The sequence below is a fragment of the Nestor notabilis genome, unplaced genomic scaffold (genome assembly GCF_000696875.1).
Source record: "Nestor notabilis isolate BGI_N333 unplaced genomic scaffold, ASM69687v1 scaffold1663, whole genome shotgun sequence".
Lineage (NCBI taxonomy): Eukaryota > Metazoa > Chordata > Aves > Psittaciformes > Psittacidae > Nestor > Nestor notabilis.
Window position 1 is genome coordinate 1 of NW_009921293.1, and position 18,814 is coordinate 18,814.

Consider the following 18,814-nt stretch of genomic DNA (forward strand, 5'->3'; position numbering starts at 1 on the left):
AGCCACAGCTTCTCTGGGCACCCTGTTCCTTTTGGCAGATGGAGTGGCAGTTACGTGTGACTTCATTACCTCCTCTCCTCATCTCTGATCCATAAATGAGATGAAACCTTTCGAGTCTGTTTTGAATGGAGACAAGGTGCTTCTCATTAGTCAAAGAAGTTGTTGTGCTGTTGGTACTATTACTTTGGGTATTACCCAGAATGTGTTTCGGTGGTATACACTGTGGACAGGTAAAGTAACATGCAGCTGCTGTATCTGACCATTGGTGAAGCTGTCTGGCATGGAGAAAAAGAGAAAAAGAGTTCATTCCTTAGAGAAATTTTCCATCCTCATATGGGTTTTAGTTGGCATACCAGAACACAGCAACTACCTTCATTACCCTTACCAGTGCATCATTACACTAGAAAATAAGATACTCTATCCCACGCAAAGATTGCTGTGAACATAATTTCATCCAAACAAGTGCTTTTTTGGCAAAAGCAAGAATGTCGGGAGGAACCAAAGCTGAAGCTGTGAACATAGAGACAAGCTGTTTATTGCAGATTTAACCTTAGACTCTGGCAAGAGGGAGGACTCAGCAAGTCTAATTTTGGTGTTTATATAGATGGTGATCACTGCTTGTTGTATTTTAATTAACCTTCCCATAAAAGTAACAGTGGTAACAGTGAAGATTCTGGTAGTTTTTGTGGGATCTTTAACTCTTCTGTTGTGCTCTGTGATACACTTTACACTTGCTTCTTATGTTACCACAGACTGAGGCCCTTGATGGTATGTTTATGAATATAGCAGTGAAATTTGTCCACATGGATTAGTCTGTGGGAACACGGCTGTACTTGGGTTCAAGTAGTAGGTTTGTTACTGATCTGAACATAGTTGTGGGTATTTTTTAATGAAAAACCATTCACATGAAAGTGCTTCATTTGTATTTGTTCTCAAAGAACAAACAGAAAAATCACAGCAAGAGGAAGCATGTTCAGCTGGGTGAAATCATTATTTCTTTGTATCTATGTCTTTGCTTTCCCATTTCTTCACATAAAAGAAGTTGAAGTTGTCCTAATGGCACAGAAAGTTATTGCTTCCTGCTGCTTGTGGAATCTCCAGATTATCACGTCAGTGTAGCTCCAACGTAGCTAAGTCAGTCTCTGTATTGCACAGGGATAGAAAGGCAAAGTTGAATTGATACTAAAAGGATTTTGTCCTCAACTTGCTTCACCTCCCCCGGTGAAGATTTTTCAGAACACTTGTTAGCACTAAGTAGGAAAAAACAAGGCTTAAGAGCCAATTTTCACAATGCTGTTTGTTTTCAAGAGTAGAATGGGCGGAGTGGAGCACGCAGCATCTATGCTTGCTGGCTGTATGGTCTGTTTCCCTCTTCCCTTCCCATGGGACAACCATTCCAGAAAAATAAATACTATGCCCCATCCCTGGCAGTGTTCAAGGCCAGGTTGGACACAGTGGCTTGGAGCAACCTGCTCTAGTGGAAGGTGTCCCTGCCCATATCAGAGGCTTGGAACTGGATGAGCTTTAAGGTTCTTTCCAACCCAAACCGTTCTGTGGTTCTATGTTTCTATGATTCTGTCACTTTAATACAGGTAAAAATCCTGGCCAATGAACCTGAATACCTCTTCTAACTGAAAACATAGTATTTAGCTTATTATGTGCTTTACGTTAACATATCCTGCTTGCAGCACACTGGCTAGTATATTTAAGTCTCTAATAGTTCTGGTGGGTGAGGAAAGTAGAAAAATCAAGTAGGTGCCATCCTAAACTCACTTTTTTTCCAGGGCCATTTATTTTCCTGTACCCTCAGTGCAGAAGATGGATTACTTTTGTGTAGCAGTTCTGTGCTTCAGTAGTCTTGCACTTCTTTGGCAGCAAAAGCTAACAAATCGAGTCCTTACCTGTACCTAAAGGGAAGGATCTGAGCAGAAAATGAGAGCAGAATCCCCAGCTGCTGGAATGGGCTTTGATGGACACGAAGAGTCATTGTGAAGTAGACTAGCAAGAAAAATCCAGTCCCCAGTGAGGCCACAAGGCATACGTATGTACTCGAGTCTCACAGACACTGCGACGCTGGCCCTTTTATTTGCCTCTCCAACATACTTCACAGAAATAGGGTTTCATGGCCCAGTACTCATAGGCCATGAGACCATTTCTTATTATGGAGAAGCCATTAATTACATTTTTCAAAACCTATTGATTTCAGGAGGTTGCAGCAAATGCTATCCAGCAATAGCAACCCCAGCTTCATACTGATGGTGAATTTTATAAGTGAACTTCGTGTTTGCTCCCTGAGTAGGTCTAGCTACTGGGTTTTCTTACCTCATTCCAGCTACAAAACGGATTTATCAGCCTACGCCAGAGAGAGTTTTCTCTATATCTTGTATTCTGCCTAGCGGAAAAAAGTGGAGACTAGGGATTAGAGTGGGGGTTGCAGACAATAGCCCTGCAGCTAAATCTGGCACATTAATTTTGTGGTGAGCAAGGCTTGATTCTATCAGTTCCAGTGTTTTTTCCTACTGTGGCTTTGTACAATCTCTTGGTTTTCATGCCCCACAAATGGAGTTCTGCTCCACCGGACATGTTACTGATGATGAATTAAAGTCATTAAAACAGCCTCCAGTTCTCCTGGTCCTGCCAGGCTGGGTCACAATCCCCTAAGTGAAAGTGGATTTTAAAGAGAAGATCTCTTTCCTTAGCAGCTCAGTATTGTGCCAGTAGCCTACAGTAAAAAAAGCACTGAAATGTTCCTGTCTGTAGGTCCAAACCCAGGCCTAATGACTTGGCTGTGCACTGGGGTCTCACCACAGCCATTCTGATGGTAGACATTTCGTGTGCTAAATAAATAACGTAGGGTCTGGTTTGGGTTTTTTTTATGTAATTGAGTGAAATAATAACTCCTTTGGGCTTATTTCAGAGGAAATTCTCGCTAGTCACATTGTGATCGTACTGATAGAGTGGAACTCTGATCCACACGTGGATCTTCTCATCCCAAAATAAATTGGGGGGGGGGGTAAATTATGTAATTAGTTTAAACTAAACTGCAAAGAACTGCTAGAGGTGAAGGTAAAACAGCCCCCCATACACATATAGGGACAAGAGCATGGTACTAGTCCAAACCCACACTCTTGCTTTTTTCCACTAGAGAATTGTGAGAACTCCCAGATTTGTACTGTTCCAGCATGCTGACTCTTACAGCAACTGCACTGCTCATATGCACGAGCCATGGAGGCTGTACTACTCACTTTTAAACAAATCATATTAGAACCTTCTATCCATACACATTCACTGACTAAGCATGGCGTAGATATAGTCAGAAGACTAAGCTATGTCAGGAGCAACTGAAAAGTGCTAAAATATCTTGGGGTTTCTGTTTACCACCCGTTTCATGTATTTCAAGCCTGAAAATAAATATTTATGCATTTTCTTATTTAAAAATGGGGGTGGTGGGGAACAGAATGAGCAATCCTGTAGGAACTGTGTAGATGCTGAACAAGAACTCAGGAGGGAATAAAGACAAACACAGGTCTGGAATGCCTGGTAGTTCTCAGTTTCTTGTTTGCTGATAATTTGATGACAATAATGTGCTGCATTTCCACAAAGGGCTTCACAGAGCAGGTTCAGCTCTCCAGCAAGCCCTGCTACAACACTGGCAAAGAGTGGATCAAATTAAAATGAGCACTTACGGGCAGCTGCTTATGGTCTTACAAATGCAAGAGACATCTTTATTTTTGCTATTTGGCAGAAGAAGATCCCACTATTTTCAAACACACACCCCCCCAAACATTCAGCTGAAGAAGGTTTGAGGGGAGGTGCTGAAAAGAAAATGAGGCTCTGTTACCAAGCCTGAACTACCTATATATAGTTATGCATGTATAAAAATACTTTTTATATGTAACTAAACTTTGAGCAACTGCTCTCAACTTGCATTTAGCTTTAAAACCTGTTTCTGTGTTAAACTTGAAGGATGTGGATGCCCAAGTCTTGCCCAATTTGCTCTCGGTTTGTCTATGTAACAAGGCACTTTTTGTAAACTCAAGTCAATGCAGTAAAGAGAATTAAGAAACTTCCTATGGGCAGAATCAGTCTTTGATGAAAATACATATTTAAAAGACATTAGTCAATTATTAGCTAAGATGCTGGAGCATTAGAACTCTTCACAAAGTGACCTTTGACTCATGGACCCGTCCCCTTTGCAACTGAAGCCTGAAGACACCTCTTCTACCAACCAATCCCCTGAGCTGTGGGGATGGGGTCACGTGCAGTTTGGTCACAGAAAAAGCCCTCTGCAAACTCAAGTATCCCCATCAAAAGTCCCATAGCTGGTGAAGCATGGAGCTCCTTGTAAATGTAAGAAAATGGATAGAAGATAACAAATCTGCCTTTTTGCCACCTGTGTGCAATAAGCTTATGTAAGTAAATGAAGTTATTTTTCTTTTTTAGATCTATAGTCTTAGCCATAAGAGAAAGCTGCTAAAATGCATACATTGTAAAATCAGTAAGAAACTGTAGTTCCTCTCAGAGTGCAGTCAGAATGCTGTTTCAAAGAATAGGAAGTGACTGATACCTATTTTGCAATAACTCAGCAGAAGCTGTAAAGATCAACTCAAGCACAGTATATTTGCCTCAACTTAAAGTCTCTTGTAGGCAGTTAAACTGAATTAAGGGGATTTGTGTCAGGCCTTGTGACAATAAACTCATTGAAATCAGAGGAGGTGGCATCCACATCCGCAGAGGATAAGGTTTAGTAGCACAGAGTGGCACCAAATTACAACTTGAAACAGTTGTTAGAGCTGCTGAGAGTCATTCCATCATCGCAGAGGAGCCAAAGCTGCACAAGCAATCAAAACTGGTAGGACATATCACTGGAAGATAAGGAGAAAGGAAGGGAAGGGGCACCAGAGGAGTAGGTTTCCAGGGCATTTCCAGAGCTGTCAAGGCCAGGGCAGGGAGGCTGAAGAAGCAGCTTGAATCTATGAACTGTGTTCTGAATGAGACAACTGATATAAGGAAAAAGCGTGGGCACTATGCAGTTGTACAGCATGCCTATTCTCAGTGAAGCTGAGGATGATATATTTTGTCTAAAACTGTGTATACAGAAGGCTTTCATAAGAAAGGATTCTCTCTAAGGGGTAATATAAAACCAGGTTTTAAAAGGAAAAGCTTTATTTTTTTGCTTTAAATTAAAAATAATAATCTTGCTTTACAATTTGAATCATTAAGAAAGCAGCAATGAACAGGCTTCTTGCCCTACCCTGAAATGCTCCCTGTAGTCAGCAACTGAATGGGCAGTACTGTACCAGCGATACTAATTTCCATTCAGAGGTGTCATTGTAAGTGTTATCATTTCTTTCATTTCAAAAATGGATTTGGGAAGCATTTTGTAAAGCATATCCATTTCTAAAGCTTATCAATGGTGGCAGTAAAATTTTAGTGGTTTTCATATGTGGAGTATTCGTGGTTTTCTTTCCTCATCAGTAACAGGAATCATTTGAGTACGCTGTTCTGTACCTCCTACCAGTAGTTCTGTGTAACCCTCAAGTATCTCTGGAATTTGACATCTATCAGAGGTCTTCCCCATAAACATTGTAAGAATGTTATAAGAAGGCACAATGAAACAAGGAACAATTTTTGTTATAAAAAATACATAGATTGAAAAAAATAAATCCCATTTTCCCAATGTAGCTTCAGCCTGTGAGGGAGGAGAGGAAAGCCATCTACTATCTGGATTCTCTCACCACCTGCTTTAGTGCTACCTAAGTGTCTTTAGAATTTTCCAAAAAGATTTAATGCAGTTTTCCAAGAAGTAACTCATAGATTTCCACCATTTTTTCAAAGGCTTGATCCCTTGTGTGCTGAGTAGAGATGTATAAGGAAATCTCACTGCCTGCTACATCACTGGAAGGCAGCTGCCTCAAAACATTTAAGTAACTTCTGATCCTACATTTCAAGAGAGAATTAACAGTTAAAATCTAGGTCTTACAGCAAATCAGTAGAATTTTTGGTGTCTCAATTTATTACTAGGCTTTTATTCTGTTGTGTTCCATACACTTGAGAGGATCAAAACTGTTAAATACCTATTTGGGATTTCAGTTCCTGGATCACCATCTCCATAGAGTTGTATCGGAGTCAAGAAAAGGACACAGTGTAAGAGCTGCAGGTTAACTAGATGTATTTTAATGACATTACCTTGCAAGTTTAAATGCTTGTTAACCTCAACAATGAGCAATTAGTGCAAAGTCAGAACCCTTGACATAGATGTATTTTACAGGGTAGCTATGGCACTTTTAAAGCTCTTCTTTGAGTTCAAGAATCTGATACTTACCATAAGGAGACCTAACTGTGGTTATGGACTATCTGATTCTTCATGATCTTGAGATGCCTTCTGGTATCAATTTCTTTATATCGTTAAGAGGAGAAATATAAGAGTACACAAAACTTAATAGGCCATTGATTAGGACCTCATTCTAAAAAATGTATAATCAAGTAATTTTCATACCTCAGAGACCTTTACAATCCTCTAACTGCTTTTTGGCCATCAGAACTGGAACTGCTTTCCTTCCTAAGGTTTTTCTTCTTAACTTAATCCAACTGTATTAACCAGACAACTTTATTTAGCAATACAGACAAACAAACCTATTGGAGTTCCTGCTTGTTTGTCATAGCTGGAATTTTTTGGTGGTGTAATCAGATACTTGTTAGTGATAAGAATGATTAACCCATAGCTGCCTGTTTCTTGTGTAAAACCCAGCCAAATCCATAGGGTAACAGAATTAGTGGCGGACTTGCCAAACAACAAGTTATGCCACAGTGATTTTTAGAGCAATATTTTCACTTTTAATTACTGAATTAGTAACAGAACTGTATGGGTTTCGATAAAAAATAACCCCTCTTAGTAGCAGGATACAAGACACCCTTTCTCTTGTCTTTTTTCATTGTCTTTCTTTTATTCTCCAGAGTTGATTAGAATTTATTTCATTAATTGTTAGCTGTGCTGTTACTGTTTTGGTCTTCCTGCCCTTTTTTAGTAGGAGTGTTTATTAATGCAGAAGTATTACAGGGTGTTCTCAAAACCGAACATTAAATCTGCATGGTACGAACAGATCTGATTTCGGTTCCTTATTTTAGGATACATGCATGAAGCCAAGTGCTATGATATATACAGCTTCCTGTAGTGAAAATGATCAGTTTAAGAACTGTAATCTAATTTAATTCTTTAGATTTTTATTTGACCAATTAATTTGGCGTTCAATGCTTGTTATTTCTGCTTTACTAGTCTCTACTGTGTTGCTTATTATTGTTTTAATACTCCAAAAAGTAAACAAGATAATGGTAACAGATCAAATATGTATGTTCAGCCATTCAGAATAGCTTCTCTCAATTAAGGCTTGCAAGCTGCTAACACACAGACACATTGTTCTTCTCCGTGTTGCGGGGGAACATGGCTCTGCTGGTTCTGTGTTACTAGCATCTCCTGTTAGCTCAAGTATTGCCCAGAATCTCCTCACTGAAAAGCAGAGGTCAACACACCTCAGTTCTCATATCAAAAAGAGGTTAAGAACAAATTTTGAATCACAGGCACCATTTATAAGGGAGAGAGGCGGGGGGGGGTTGTAGCAAATGAAAACCTGCTACCTTACCTTTTTATTAGTGTAAGTGCAGTGATAGATAATTGGGGTTATATCTATTCTTTTTGACAGCTGAGAGAAGTGCTCATTTGTTCTCTTACAAGGGGCAGAGTTAAGATAAAGGGCCTGAACTTCCTTTTCTGAATCAGCTACAACCACAATGAAACAATAATAATGTTCCACCTTAGCAAAACCAGTATAAATAGAAGAGAAATTAGCTGATAATTCCATTGTATGCCTGGTAATTCTACCAATGGGGGGGTGAGTATGTTTTTACTTTTATTAACCTTTAAAAGTGTTTTACCTTTACAGATCCTGATCCAATCAGCTCAGGTTGAAAGAAATTTTCCAGCCTCTTATGTAGCATTCTTCACAGTTGGTAACTCATTCCCTTTTCATAGCTGGAGGCACTGAAACACCAGGAGGGAGGTAGCTGGCCTCAGGTCACCCGGCAGGACAGACGCAGAGCAGAGACATGCATTCAAAGTCTCTTGAGTTCTCACTCTAGATGTTGCTTGTCATTCAGCCTTGTTTCACTGACTCACTGTCCTCAAAGTATTCAAAAAAATAATCTCGTATGAAATAAAGACCATCAGGAGTGGAGGTAGCTTTAAAATGTCAATTTCTTTTCTAGGCATCACCATCAATTAAGTGTGATGTTTGTTGGAGGGCCAAATGAAAGGAAGGATTATCATATTGAAGAAGGAGAAGAGGTAACCCATAGGCTGCTTAAGTTTCGCTGTTTTAATTGATCTGTAATGATTAAAGTGCAGCTAGTTTTGAAGCTACAGCTACAGATTAGCAAAGCCAGCCTCAGTGATGTTGTATTTATTAGATCTATTCAAAGACTTAGACAGAATCATTCACCAGAACCATACACCATCTGTGCATTTCCTTTGAAACAAGCACATGAGATCCGATCTGTTTTGCCATAATTCATTTACAACAGGAAACTAGAGAAAGTTGTTCTGACACATCAAAATGTCTCATTTTAACATTTTGGAGCAAAACTTTGGAAAGGTAATGATATTTTTAAAGTAATATTTTGCTGCAGAAGAGATTGATCTGTATTTCAAAAGTAAATCTGAAATTAAAAACACCAAAGTTAAGTATTTTGTTTGTCCTGAAATTATGGTGGGTTTTTTTCTGGACTTTGGGGAAAATATCAGCATTTTCAGCTTCCATTCAGGGTTGGAACGCTAAAGAATAGAATCTCTAAATACTTTTCACATCAATCCCCTTTGCTGCACATCTGTAGCCATTGTGCCAAATGCAAAATATAGGAAGAAAGAGTAAAAACCAATCTGATGTAACAATTTATACCTACCTTGTTTACTGCCTTTCTTATGGAAGTGTCTACTTGTCCTGAGGACTTCTCCAAGTCAGAGGTATCTGAACTGGCTCTGAAGGCACCCTTAGGGAAGTACTTTTGTAAGCCCCAGCCTCAGCGTCTACAGTTCAAGGCAGAAGCGAGCCAAGTTCAGTAAATCCTTTTAAAAATAACACTTTTAAAAGGTGTTTGCTTCTCACTGAATCTTTTCTCAGCCAACCCAAGCATTTCACAACAGCCTTCGTTACTTCTCTGTTACAGTTGTGCCACGCAGGTGTCTGTAGTCATTATAACCGTATCTGAAAGAGCAGATGCTACCTTATCACTGACTCCTGCCTGCTTTGGATTGCCACCACGGTCTCACAGCCCACCCGTGGCTGTGGATAAAGGCACCTCCATCACCTACCAAGTTACCCAGCACACTCCATTATGTCCTTTCCCATTGGGCTGCACAGGGGGAGCTCTGGCAACACCCAGGACCACGCTGGCAGGTTGCTCGAGTTGGGAAGGAGGCAAACCAGGTCTCAGGGCAGTGCATGTAAAGTGATTGTTGCTACCCAGAAGGGTTTAGCATCCATTCTATATTACAAGGAAATCCCAGAGATACTTAGCTGGGGAAAACAAAATGTTGTTTCATCAACATGGTTATGTCCTTGGGAAAGGAGCAATCACATCTGCAGCATGGCTGCTCAGAAAGCACTGATGAATAGCTAATCTGTTCACTGTTGTTATGGAATATTGTAAAGTATTATATATTACATTAAAAAAGAGTGACTTTTGCTGTAAAGATCAATGACACTGAGGTTCAGATGGAAGGTGACAATTCCAAATATCTTTTTTCTGTAAGTCAAATTTTTTGTTTTAACACAATTAATTTATTTCTTGCTCTGAAGAATTGATTAGAGCTATACACTAAGAAAGGAACACACAAAATTGAGCTGAAGTTTAACTGGTACAATAGTTTGCACTATAATATGAAATATATAGATCTTTTTGTCCTTGTCTTTACAATCTTGTCTCTCCCTGCATCTCCCACTTCATACTGGATTATCCTTCATCCCTGACCCATTGCTGTGGGAATCAATTACATAGCAGTTTAACATATGAGCCAATTTTGGTCACTTTCATGGAGGTACAAGATAGTCGTACATTACATGTTACGACAGCTTTTTATCAGACACATTTGCACCTTTGTGTGATCAAATTTAAATCCATGTTTTTCATCAGAGAAGAATCGTGAGACAGAGTATCCTAGTAAACAGGCATATTCCTGAATTAGATTCGGGATAAAAAAAAACCCAAACCTCATTCAAAACCATGATCAGCTCATTATTTTGGCAGGCAAAAGGTCATTTATAGTTCTGAGTGACAATTTGGAAGACAAACTTTATAGGAATTCTATTAAAAGGCCAAATCACAAAGTGAAAACCCACAAATCCTTTATGCAAATGCAGCTGATAGCATTCTAATAGTATTATTCTGGTAGCAAAGAAGGGTTGGTTTAGAAAAGAAAGCTAAATTTAGGATTGTTTGTATCTGTTCACTCATTATTTTCTGTCTGTTATCACACAGCTTATAGCGTGTCCTGTGGCACAACTTGTGCTTGCCAGCCTGGAGTTCAGAGCAGCAAGGGGTTCACATGCAGAGATAAGGGTTAGGAGCATCCTCTCACTCCCAAGCTGTTCTCTGCTGGCACTGTTAACATGCAGGTGCATCAAGAATAACAGTTTTGACTGCCTAATTATGAGAAAAAAATGGAGGCTTGATTTGGACTCTCTTCAAAGCCTTTTAGGGCTGGCTCCTGAACAGCCATTTAGGTGAAAATAACAGCCAGTCTTGCACAACTTTTTTTCCTCTCAGCAAGCAGGAGTTTCCTAAATATGTAACTCAACATTTTCTTCCTCTTAGTTTTCTCTGTAGTATTTCTCTTCCTTCTTAGTTTTCTATGCACTGCTTATTCGCCATCCTTCTGCACCAAACTACTGCCTCATACCTGGGACATTTTTTGCCATTGGACAGGTTTTGTAAGGAGCCAAATCAAGCTGCACCTTGAGGTAAATCATTCACCTTGTTTGGCTTGACTTTACCACTATGACAGAGTCACCCTTTTTCTTATTTGTAAAAGTTAAATTGCCCCTTACTCCCTTCTCCATCAAAACAGAGAGGGAGTCAACAAGCACCTACTTGGGCGTTCTGCGCCTCTACATTAAAGTCATCCTCAAAATGAAACTGAAATACTTTGGGAAAGGCCTCTTGTGTTGAAACATTGCAAAAACCCTGCTGTGAGAAGGAACCTATATAGCTATACAGACACAACTTTCTTGACATGCACTAAAAATAAAGTGTTTGCACTATAGAGTGAGTTTTTCAGATGAATCATTATTCCAATGTATCTCTCTTTTCAAGAGATCTTTGGATGACATGGACTAGTGACTACAAGTCTTGTGTAGTCAACTTGATGAGACCACTGAAAGCTTCTGAGTGGCCCTGACAGGATGCTCAACCCCTCATGGCTATGGGGTACCAGGTGCATTCCGGGTACCAGGTGCATTCCAGATACCAGGGAACTGTCTCAACATACCTTTGTCTCTTGAACTTCTCATCGTACAGTAGCATTTATGACACAAAGAGTTTCAGCGCTTACACAGCTCGCAGACTTCATGGTGTATTTACTGCATTTGTGCTTACTTGTAAAGCCTGGGGAGAGAACCTCCTAATCTTATCTTAAAAATTCATCATGTAACTTCCAAAGAAATAAGGTAGATGAAAACTAGAGGGGGCTGTATATTCTGGAGGAAGGTAACAACAGACAAAGCCTATGATCATAACAAAGTTTAGCTATAGTAAAAAACCATCAGATTTTATTTACTGCATCACACGGGCTGCTTTGGTAGAAAGTGAGATACACCAGCAATCTGGGATCACAGGAGTTGTTAGGCTCCTGTCTCTTCACTCACTTCAGTCCACCACTTCAACGCAATGAATCGCAACTACTCGACTTTGCTTTCTTAAGAATTTATACTCTGATGTTGAGCTTACATAAACCAGTGCAGCTCCATGCACAGCAATTCAAATCAGCCTTTCTTCTACCACCTGCAACACATTTGCATTGGCACAATATTCCGCTTGGTTTTAAAAGCCCTGCTACTGATTGTGCTGTGTGTATTTTATCCTAAGCTCCTGCACTCAGCACCTAAGTTGTTTCCTATGGACAGAGCCACCTAAGTACTGATGCAGCCCCCACAGATCAACACCCTGACACTGCAGCTCCAAAGAGGACTCTCAGAACAGAAATTCCCTCTCCTCTGATCACGCTGAACAATCTCTTCAGCTTCTTCTAGCATGTTTACATGGTCTGATTGATCTATAGTACATCTTGCTTCAAAATGTGATACAGATTGGAGGTCACAGCTGCCACAGCTCATGAGTTTCTCTAAACAGTTTTGATTTCTCTTTTCTTCCCCTCACACATACACTCGTTTCTGACAAATTACCTGCTTAAATGAAGCCTGACCCCCTCCTTCTTGCATACACTGCTCTCTAGTCAGCATGCTCTTCCCTAGCACCTCAACTCTCCCTTTGCATTGTAAGGGGATATTAGAAGGAGAAGAAAAGGGACTAGGTGATCCTTCCAATAGGTAGGTTTGTGGTACTCATTTCCCAAATAAAACTGAAAGCACAAGTCACAGCAAAGCAACAGAAACCTTTTTGTTTCTTTACATTAAAATCCCCCTACCTTTATCTGGTGAAAACTTTTTTAATATTTTAGTAAGAAACTAAGTAATAGGAGCGATGATCCTTTTACATCAGGAAGAGAGTGTGTCTTCAGAAATATTGTTGGGATGAGTTTTGGCTAGTACTCAGGGTTCATAGATGACATGTAAATGAGCAGAGGAGAAAAACAAAACCAAACCCCAAACCACAAGACCCCACCACATAGTTTTCTTTACCTTCCTCAGTGCTTGCCTTCCAGACTTCCAGGGCTGAAAAACCTTGTGATGAGAAAGGGAGAGAATTGGTTTTTTCTGTGTTCAAATAGATAGTCATCGCTGAAGCCTGGAGAACACCCAGGCTCTACTCCTAAATCCAAATTTGATTTGCTTTGCAAATTAATTTAGTACTTACCAGTCTGCAAAGCACTACAAGGCAGGATATGCCAAGTCAGAGCCTAATCCCAGAAGTGGCTGAGCAATCCCAAATTCCAGTCTCAGAAGCAGTCAGCACTGAAAGTACCCTGAAAATTTCAGGTATCTTTGTAAGTCTGTGAATAAGCTCTCAGCTACAAAAGCCCTCAGAGAGCTATGGGGTCTTACATCTAGGCAGAGTTTGATATCAAAGGTGGATCTAAATTAAATTGTATACATTGCTATACATTAAAAAGTGAACCTTTCAATTGGCCTATACAAACCAGTTATAAATTCTGTGTTCTTCCCCTACTACATGTTTCCTTCTTTACTCTTTACTCTGCTAGGACACACATACTTGGATGAAGTAGCAATACAATTCTCACCATGTTAATATGGTGGGGATGATAGCACTCTTTTCAAGGTAGTATTCACACTTTCTATTATGCCATTGAAATGAATTCCTACCAAGACAAGCAGCTTCAGTGATGCTTCCTCTGAAGGGAACAGTGAACTCCCATCTCTCTGCATCCCCATCTAGTGTGCCCAGAAGTGCCTGCATAATTTATTATATGAGTCTTCGTAACTGAGTGAAATACCCCTTTGTTAGTGATAAACCAATCTATAGACTCGGCAATGATTCAGCACTGGTCATGCTGCCTTTCACTGTCGCTTAACACAGTACTATCAGGTTTGAAGCATGATTGAGAAGGGTAAAGCAGAGTAAGGAAGGAGGATGTCATTCTGCAAAAAAGAGAATAACTTTTAGAGGCAAGAATAAGAGAATAAGAGAATAAAAGGAGGTTTTTTTAACATAATCATTACAAGAAGATGCCACATAGTAAGCAGGAAAGCTAAATGACAGGCAGAGGTCTGGAAAATGACAGGAAGAAAAGGTATAAAAAGGATAGTAATTAACAAATCAGCACATTTAGTAACAAAAGGGATAAAACGAGTAGTGAACCACCTTTGTTTCTTCCTTGAACCACATCTTCCACCCAGAAAGACAAATCCATGTCTGATTTTGACCTATTATGCAGTAGCAATGCAGAAATCTAGGCTTTTCTCTACAAGGACATACATATATTACATGTAACAAGAGACATTGTCATTAATGAAGATTCTAATGGAGTAAAAATGTTGCACATTTCCTCAGTTTTCACTGCTATTGTGGTGAATAGATACCAGATTATCCCATTAAAAACAGACCAATTATGAAGCTTGCCTATATATGCATGTGTATTTGTCTATTTTTCCAGGAGATATGTAGAAAAAGGTTATGTTTGCCCAGGAGGCAGAGCTCAGTCAGCATTTAGGAAAAACCATAACATTCTAGCACAGAAAATAGTATAGTAGTTTATTGCCAACCTGTCCTGTGAGATGGGCATGGGCTGTAACTACTGAGGTATTAAACAGTTGTCAGTTTTCTTGATAAAAGTTCAGGGTATAATAGAAGAACAGAAGTAGACCCAGTGGTTACAGCCACTCGTACTGATCACAGTTACATCAGATGATTTATGGATAACTGAAGGACTCAGACATTTTTCGAAGTTTTGAAGAATAGGCCATAATTTACAGTGAAAGGTACTATTTAAATGCAGTCAGAAGAACACTTTCCTTGACAATGCGTAGCCCAACTCACTCCTCTTCTCCCATTGCAAAACAATCCTTTTCATTCAAAATTTACTGTTCAGAATATTTCCTTATCACTGTGATGCTCGACTGGTGAACTGGGTGGCCCTTTCCCCTCTCCAGCCTTCCATTACCAGAATAAACCTCTGCCTCTGTTGTGCCTTCTCTCTCCTAAATGTCCCCTGTGCATGTTCAGGAATAGCTCCCTTGGTAGTTACAGGGAAGGTAACACTCCAAAGCTCAACTTTTCAAATAGAATCTTTCGATTTCAGCTTCACCAGTGCCATATTACCAGTGGCCTGTGTGATTATCCATCAGGATCTAATGGTGTGAGATGAGTCTGTTTCAAAATGAAGGAGAGAACACTTCCCCACTGAAATCACTTGATGATGTACAGTGAGCAGTTAGTCCTGCCCAACACACTCAGTAACAAGGGCTACTACAGCATTTCATATGGTCATTCAATAACACCAGAGAAAATGACAGGGAAAGAACCTGGGGAAATGGAGTACAAGGAGGAGAAGTAGCTTGGCACAGTGGCCATCTAGACAGGACTTATTTATCCATGGGGATGTCCCTGGCACAAGGTGAACTTTTGTGTAACAGCTCTCAGCATGAGCCCTTTTCCAGTACATCTTCAGTTCTTTCTACTGTTTCATTCCCTCAGCAGCATATTTATTCTTTCTTATGTTCATAAAGGTGAATTTTCAAGGGCATGTATTAAAATTTCAAAACTCTTTTGGTAACAATGCTCATTCAGAAAATGGATTAAGCTTTTCTAATGTTGAAAGAGGTTTATTTGGGGGTTTTCATACACTTCAGTGTTTTTTTCCTTCCCCTATTTATTTTCCATTTTGCTAAGGAAATTGTAGTGAATTACTATAAATAAAATTATTTTCATTATAGTTCTAACTTTTTAATCATGTATCAGACAATTTTAGCTGCACTAGCAGTTATATGAATTAATCTATTTGGTTTCTAGATATGGCAAAGAGAACAAGGAGAGCATATAGAAGTTTCGCAAAGTGGCAGAAAAGTAAAGTTGACTTTGTATTACATAAAACAAGGAAAAATGTGCCCATTATTCCAGGTCAAAGAGAGACCTGCTTACAGATCATAGCACAGTCCTGCCATGAAACATAAGGCTAGATCTGTGCACCTCAGAGCCCCAGCAAAGCTACTATGAAAACAGAGCTGTAGAAAGGTCACTGAAGACAGAATTATGGGTTCACTGGGTCTGTCCTTATAGAATCATAGATTCAACCAGGTTGGAAAAGACCTTTAAGCTCATCCAGTCCAACCATTACCCAGCACTGCCAAGGCCACCACTAACCACTGAGGGCCTCATCTACACGGTGTGTGAACACTTGCAGGGATGGTGATTCCCCTTCCAGCCCTGCCCTGGGCAGCCTGTTCCAATGCCTGAGCACCCTCTGGGCACCCTCAGCTCCAGCTAAACCTGCCCTGGGGCAGCTTGAGGCCGTTTCCTCTTGTCCCATCCCTTGTTCCTTGGGAGCAGAGACCAACCCCACCTCACTACAACCTCCTGTCAGGTAGAAGGAATACATACTTCAAATGTGATCCTTTTCCATACACAGTAGGAAGAGCAGCAGCTGTTGCTGGGCTTCGAGAGTATCTGTAGAAAAAAAGCAGAACAGCTTCCAAATAAGCAATTATTCCCAAATGAGAAAGCTCCATTAAAAAAATTAAAACACACACCCAAAAATCCTGTGCGTTTGGAGCTTGTTTGGAAAAGTGACATTTAATTTGACTGAATGCAATAGTGAAGATTCTGCTATATCCAAAATGAATCTTTATATACTGTGTAATTAGCAGAGATCTGACCCATAACATCCCATCCCTACAAAGAGTAATGCCAGAAGTAAAGACAGCACAATGGAATTCCACTGGGTTCCCAGAATAGCTCTGTAAGCAGTTACAGACCTCTTAGTTTGTCAAATATATACAGGATAATGGAAATAATACGTTTAGTAACATTTTCAAATCAACAAAGATTGGAGTCTATTTATTGTAAAAAAAATTCTGCAAATATTTGCAATTAAGGTTGAATGTATCTATACATGTATCCTTTATATACAGAATATGAAGTACAGAATGTTTTGAAGTAGTTACCTTAATGTTATTTTCCTATTCCTTCAGCTTTTTTACCAGGTCAAAGGAGAGATGTGTTTGAAGATAATTGAAAATGGGAAACGAAAAGACATAGTCATCCGAGAAGGGGAGGTAAAACAGGGTTGTTTTTCTGTTATTGTTGTTAAGTGAATAGTTTATAGAAAGGATTTAAAGATCAGTTTATCCCTGCTGTGCCAGAGAAATACCTTGGATGCAGTATAGCAGAATCCATGTAATTAACACCGTGTTCAACATTTCCTGATTTCAATAACACATCAAAATCTTTCTGAGCATTTGGGATACCCATGCAGATAGTCAGCAATACACTGAGAGGAGCTGTTGTTCCCTGCATGCCATGGAATCTGCCATGTGGAATCTAGTGGATCAGTCTTATTTACACACTGTCAGGTACATACTGCTCACTCACCTAAACATGCCATTAAGCAAACTGCCTAGGACTTAGAAAGTGAAGAGATTGGGCTATTTTCAACCTTCTTGAGTCCTCACAACCAGCCTCTGCAACCACCACAATACAAAAATGGTTTAAAAAGAACAATTTATGGATAACATATACCCAGCTGCACTCAGTTGTTTCTCTTTATACTCGTGGACTTGCTAAAGCATAGATTGTAGTGCTCTTAATGAGTGTGACTAGATATTTTACTTGGTAATACTACAGGTTATTAGATGCACTACAACTGCCACTCATTATTATTGTCACAAGCTTGAACTGCACTCAGTCTTTGAAAGGATTATTAGATCTAGCAGGGCCAGCCTTTAAAATGGAAGACATATTAGACTCAGTAACTCGAGGTCATTAAAATTATTATGACATTTTCAGTCAAGAAAATCTACATTTTCAAACCTATAAACAGTGAGACTTCACACTGGAGAAGTGCATCAAGCTGACATCTTGGCATGTACCAGAAGCATTAATAAAAAGGAGCATACAATATCCTTAGTGGGAAGACTGACACTAGTCCTGGTAAAGCACAGTCATTAGTTTAGTTTTGCAGCCAGAAATTGTAATGACTGGCAACACAGGATCAACAGAGTAGGGGCAAAGAGCAGAGGATTTTGCAGGTTGCAGGGCAGGGGAAGGACAACACAAAGAACAAAGACTTCCTGACACTGATGCTTTCCCATTTCTTTGAACAGATGTTCCTCCTACCTGCTAGGATACCTCATTCTCCTCAGAGATACGCAAACACTATGGGTCTTGTGATTGAGAGGGAAAGACTAAAGACAGAAATTGATGGGCTCAGGTGAAGTATAAACTGTTGGTAATCTCTTAGGATTTGCCATATAAACTAATTTCTCATGTCAATACAATACTGTGTTTTACTTTCCTGACAATTTATCACATTCACACTGGAAATTTTGTACTAATTGTATACACACATCTATTTATCTATACACACATAAACAGAGATTTCATTTAGCATTTCATTCAGTTAAGCAACGAACATGTTGAAATGTCTTAAATGCAGGTTGTAGTTTTATCTACTTATGTATTAGCTACTCGTATCACCTTAAGTTTTAAAATCTGAGAGCTCTGTAACACAAATAAAAAATTACTAGTTTATCAATTCTGGCAAAAAGAATATTCATCCCTTTGTAAGCACTGAAAGCAAAATGATGAAGAAGCTTTCTTGGCAAGTGTGTGGGAAGCTGGAAACATAAGTAAATTTTCTTAACACTAACCCCTCTACATTGTGCACGCCTCTGCTTAGCTATTATTGCCTTATCAGAACAATCTCCTCAGGGAAATGAGAGATTTACTTTGTATTCTAGTGGGAGCAGGACTAAGCCTTGTCCTGTACAAGAATTCATAAATCTAAGAAGGCAAGTCACAGTAGTAACATTAAGTTAGAAAAGCTGTGTTAATATTAACTGGATAACAGTTGACAAAAGAGAGTCTACAGCTATTCATGTAACCTATAAAGATGCTAAACTGCAGTAATATC

At 39.5% G+C, this 18,814-nt stretch overlaps 1 protein-coding gene across 1 annotated transcript in view; it reads left to right on the plus strand.

Annotated features, from left to right (window-relative positions):
- Positions 1 to 4,314: 4,314 nt before the first annotated feature.
- HAAO (3-hydroxyanthranilate 3,4-dioxygenase) overlaps positions 4,315 to 18,814 on the plus strand; it is a 31,078-nt gene continuing 16,578 nt past the window's right edge. Inside the window, exons 1-4 of the mRNA XM_010011077.1 lie at positions 4,315 to 4,412; positions 8,263 to 8,341; positions 16,875 to 16,958; positions 18,006 to 18,112. Coding sequence (XP_010009379.1) covers positions 4,333 to 4,412; positions 8,263 to 8,341; positions 16,875 to 16,958; positions 18,006 to 18,112 — 350 coding nt within the window. The 5' untranslated portion in view covers positions 4,315 to 4,332. The remainder of the gene's footprint in view (positions 4,413 to 8,262; positions 8,342 to 16,874; positions 16,959 to 18,005; positions 18,113 to 18,814) is intronic.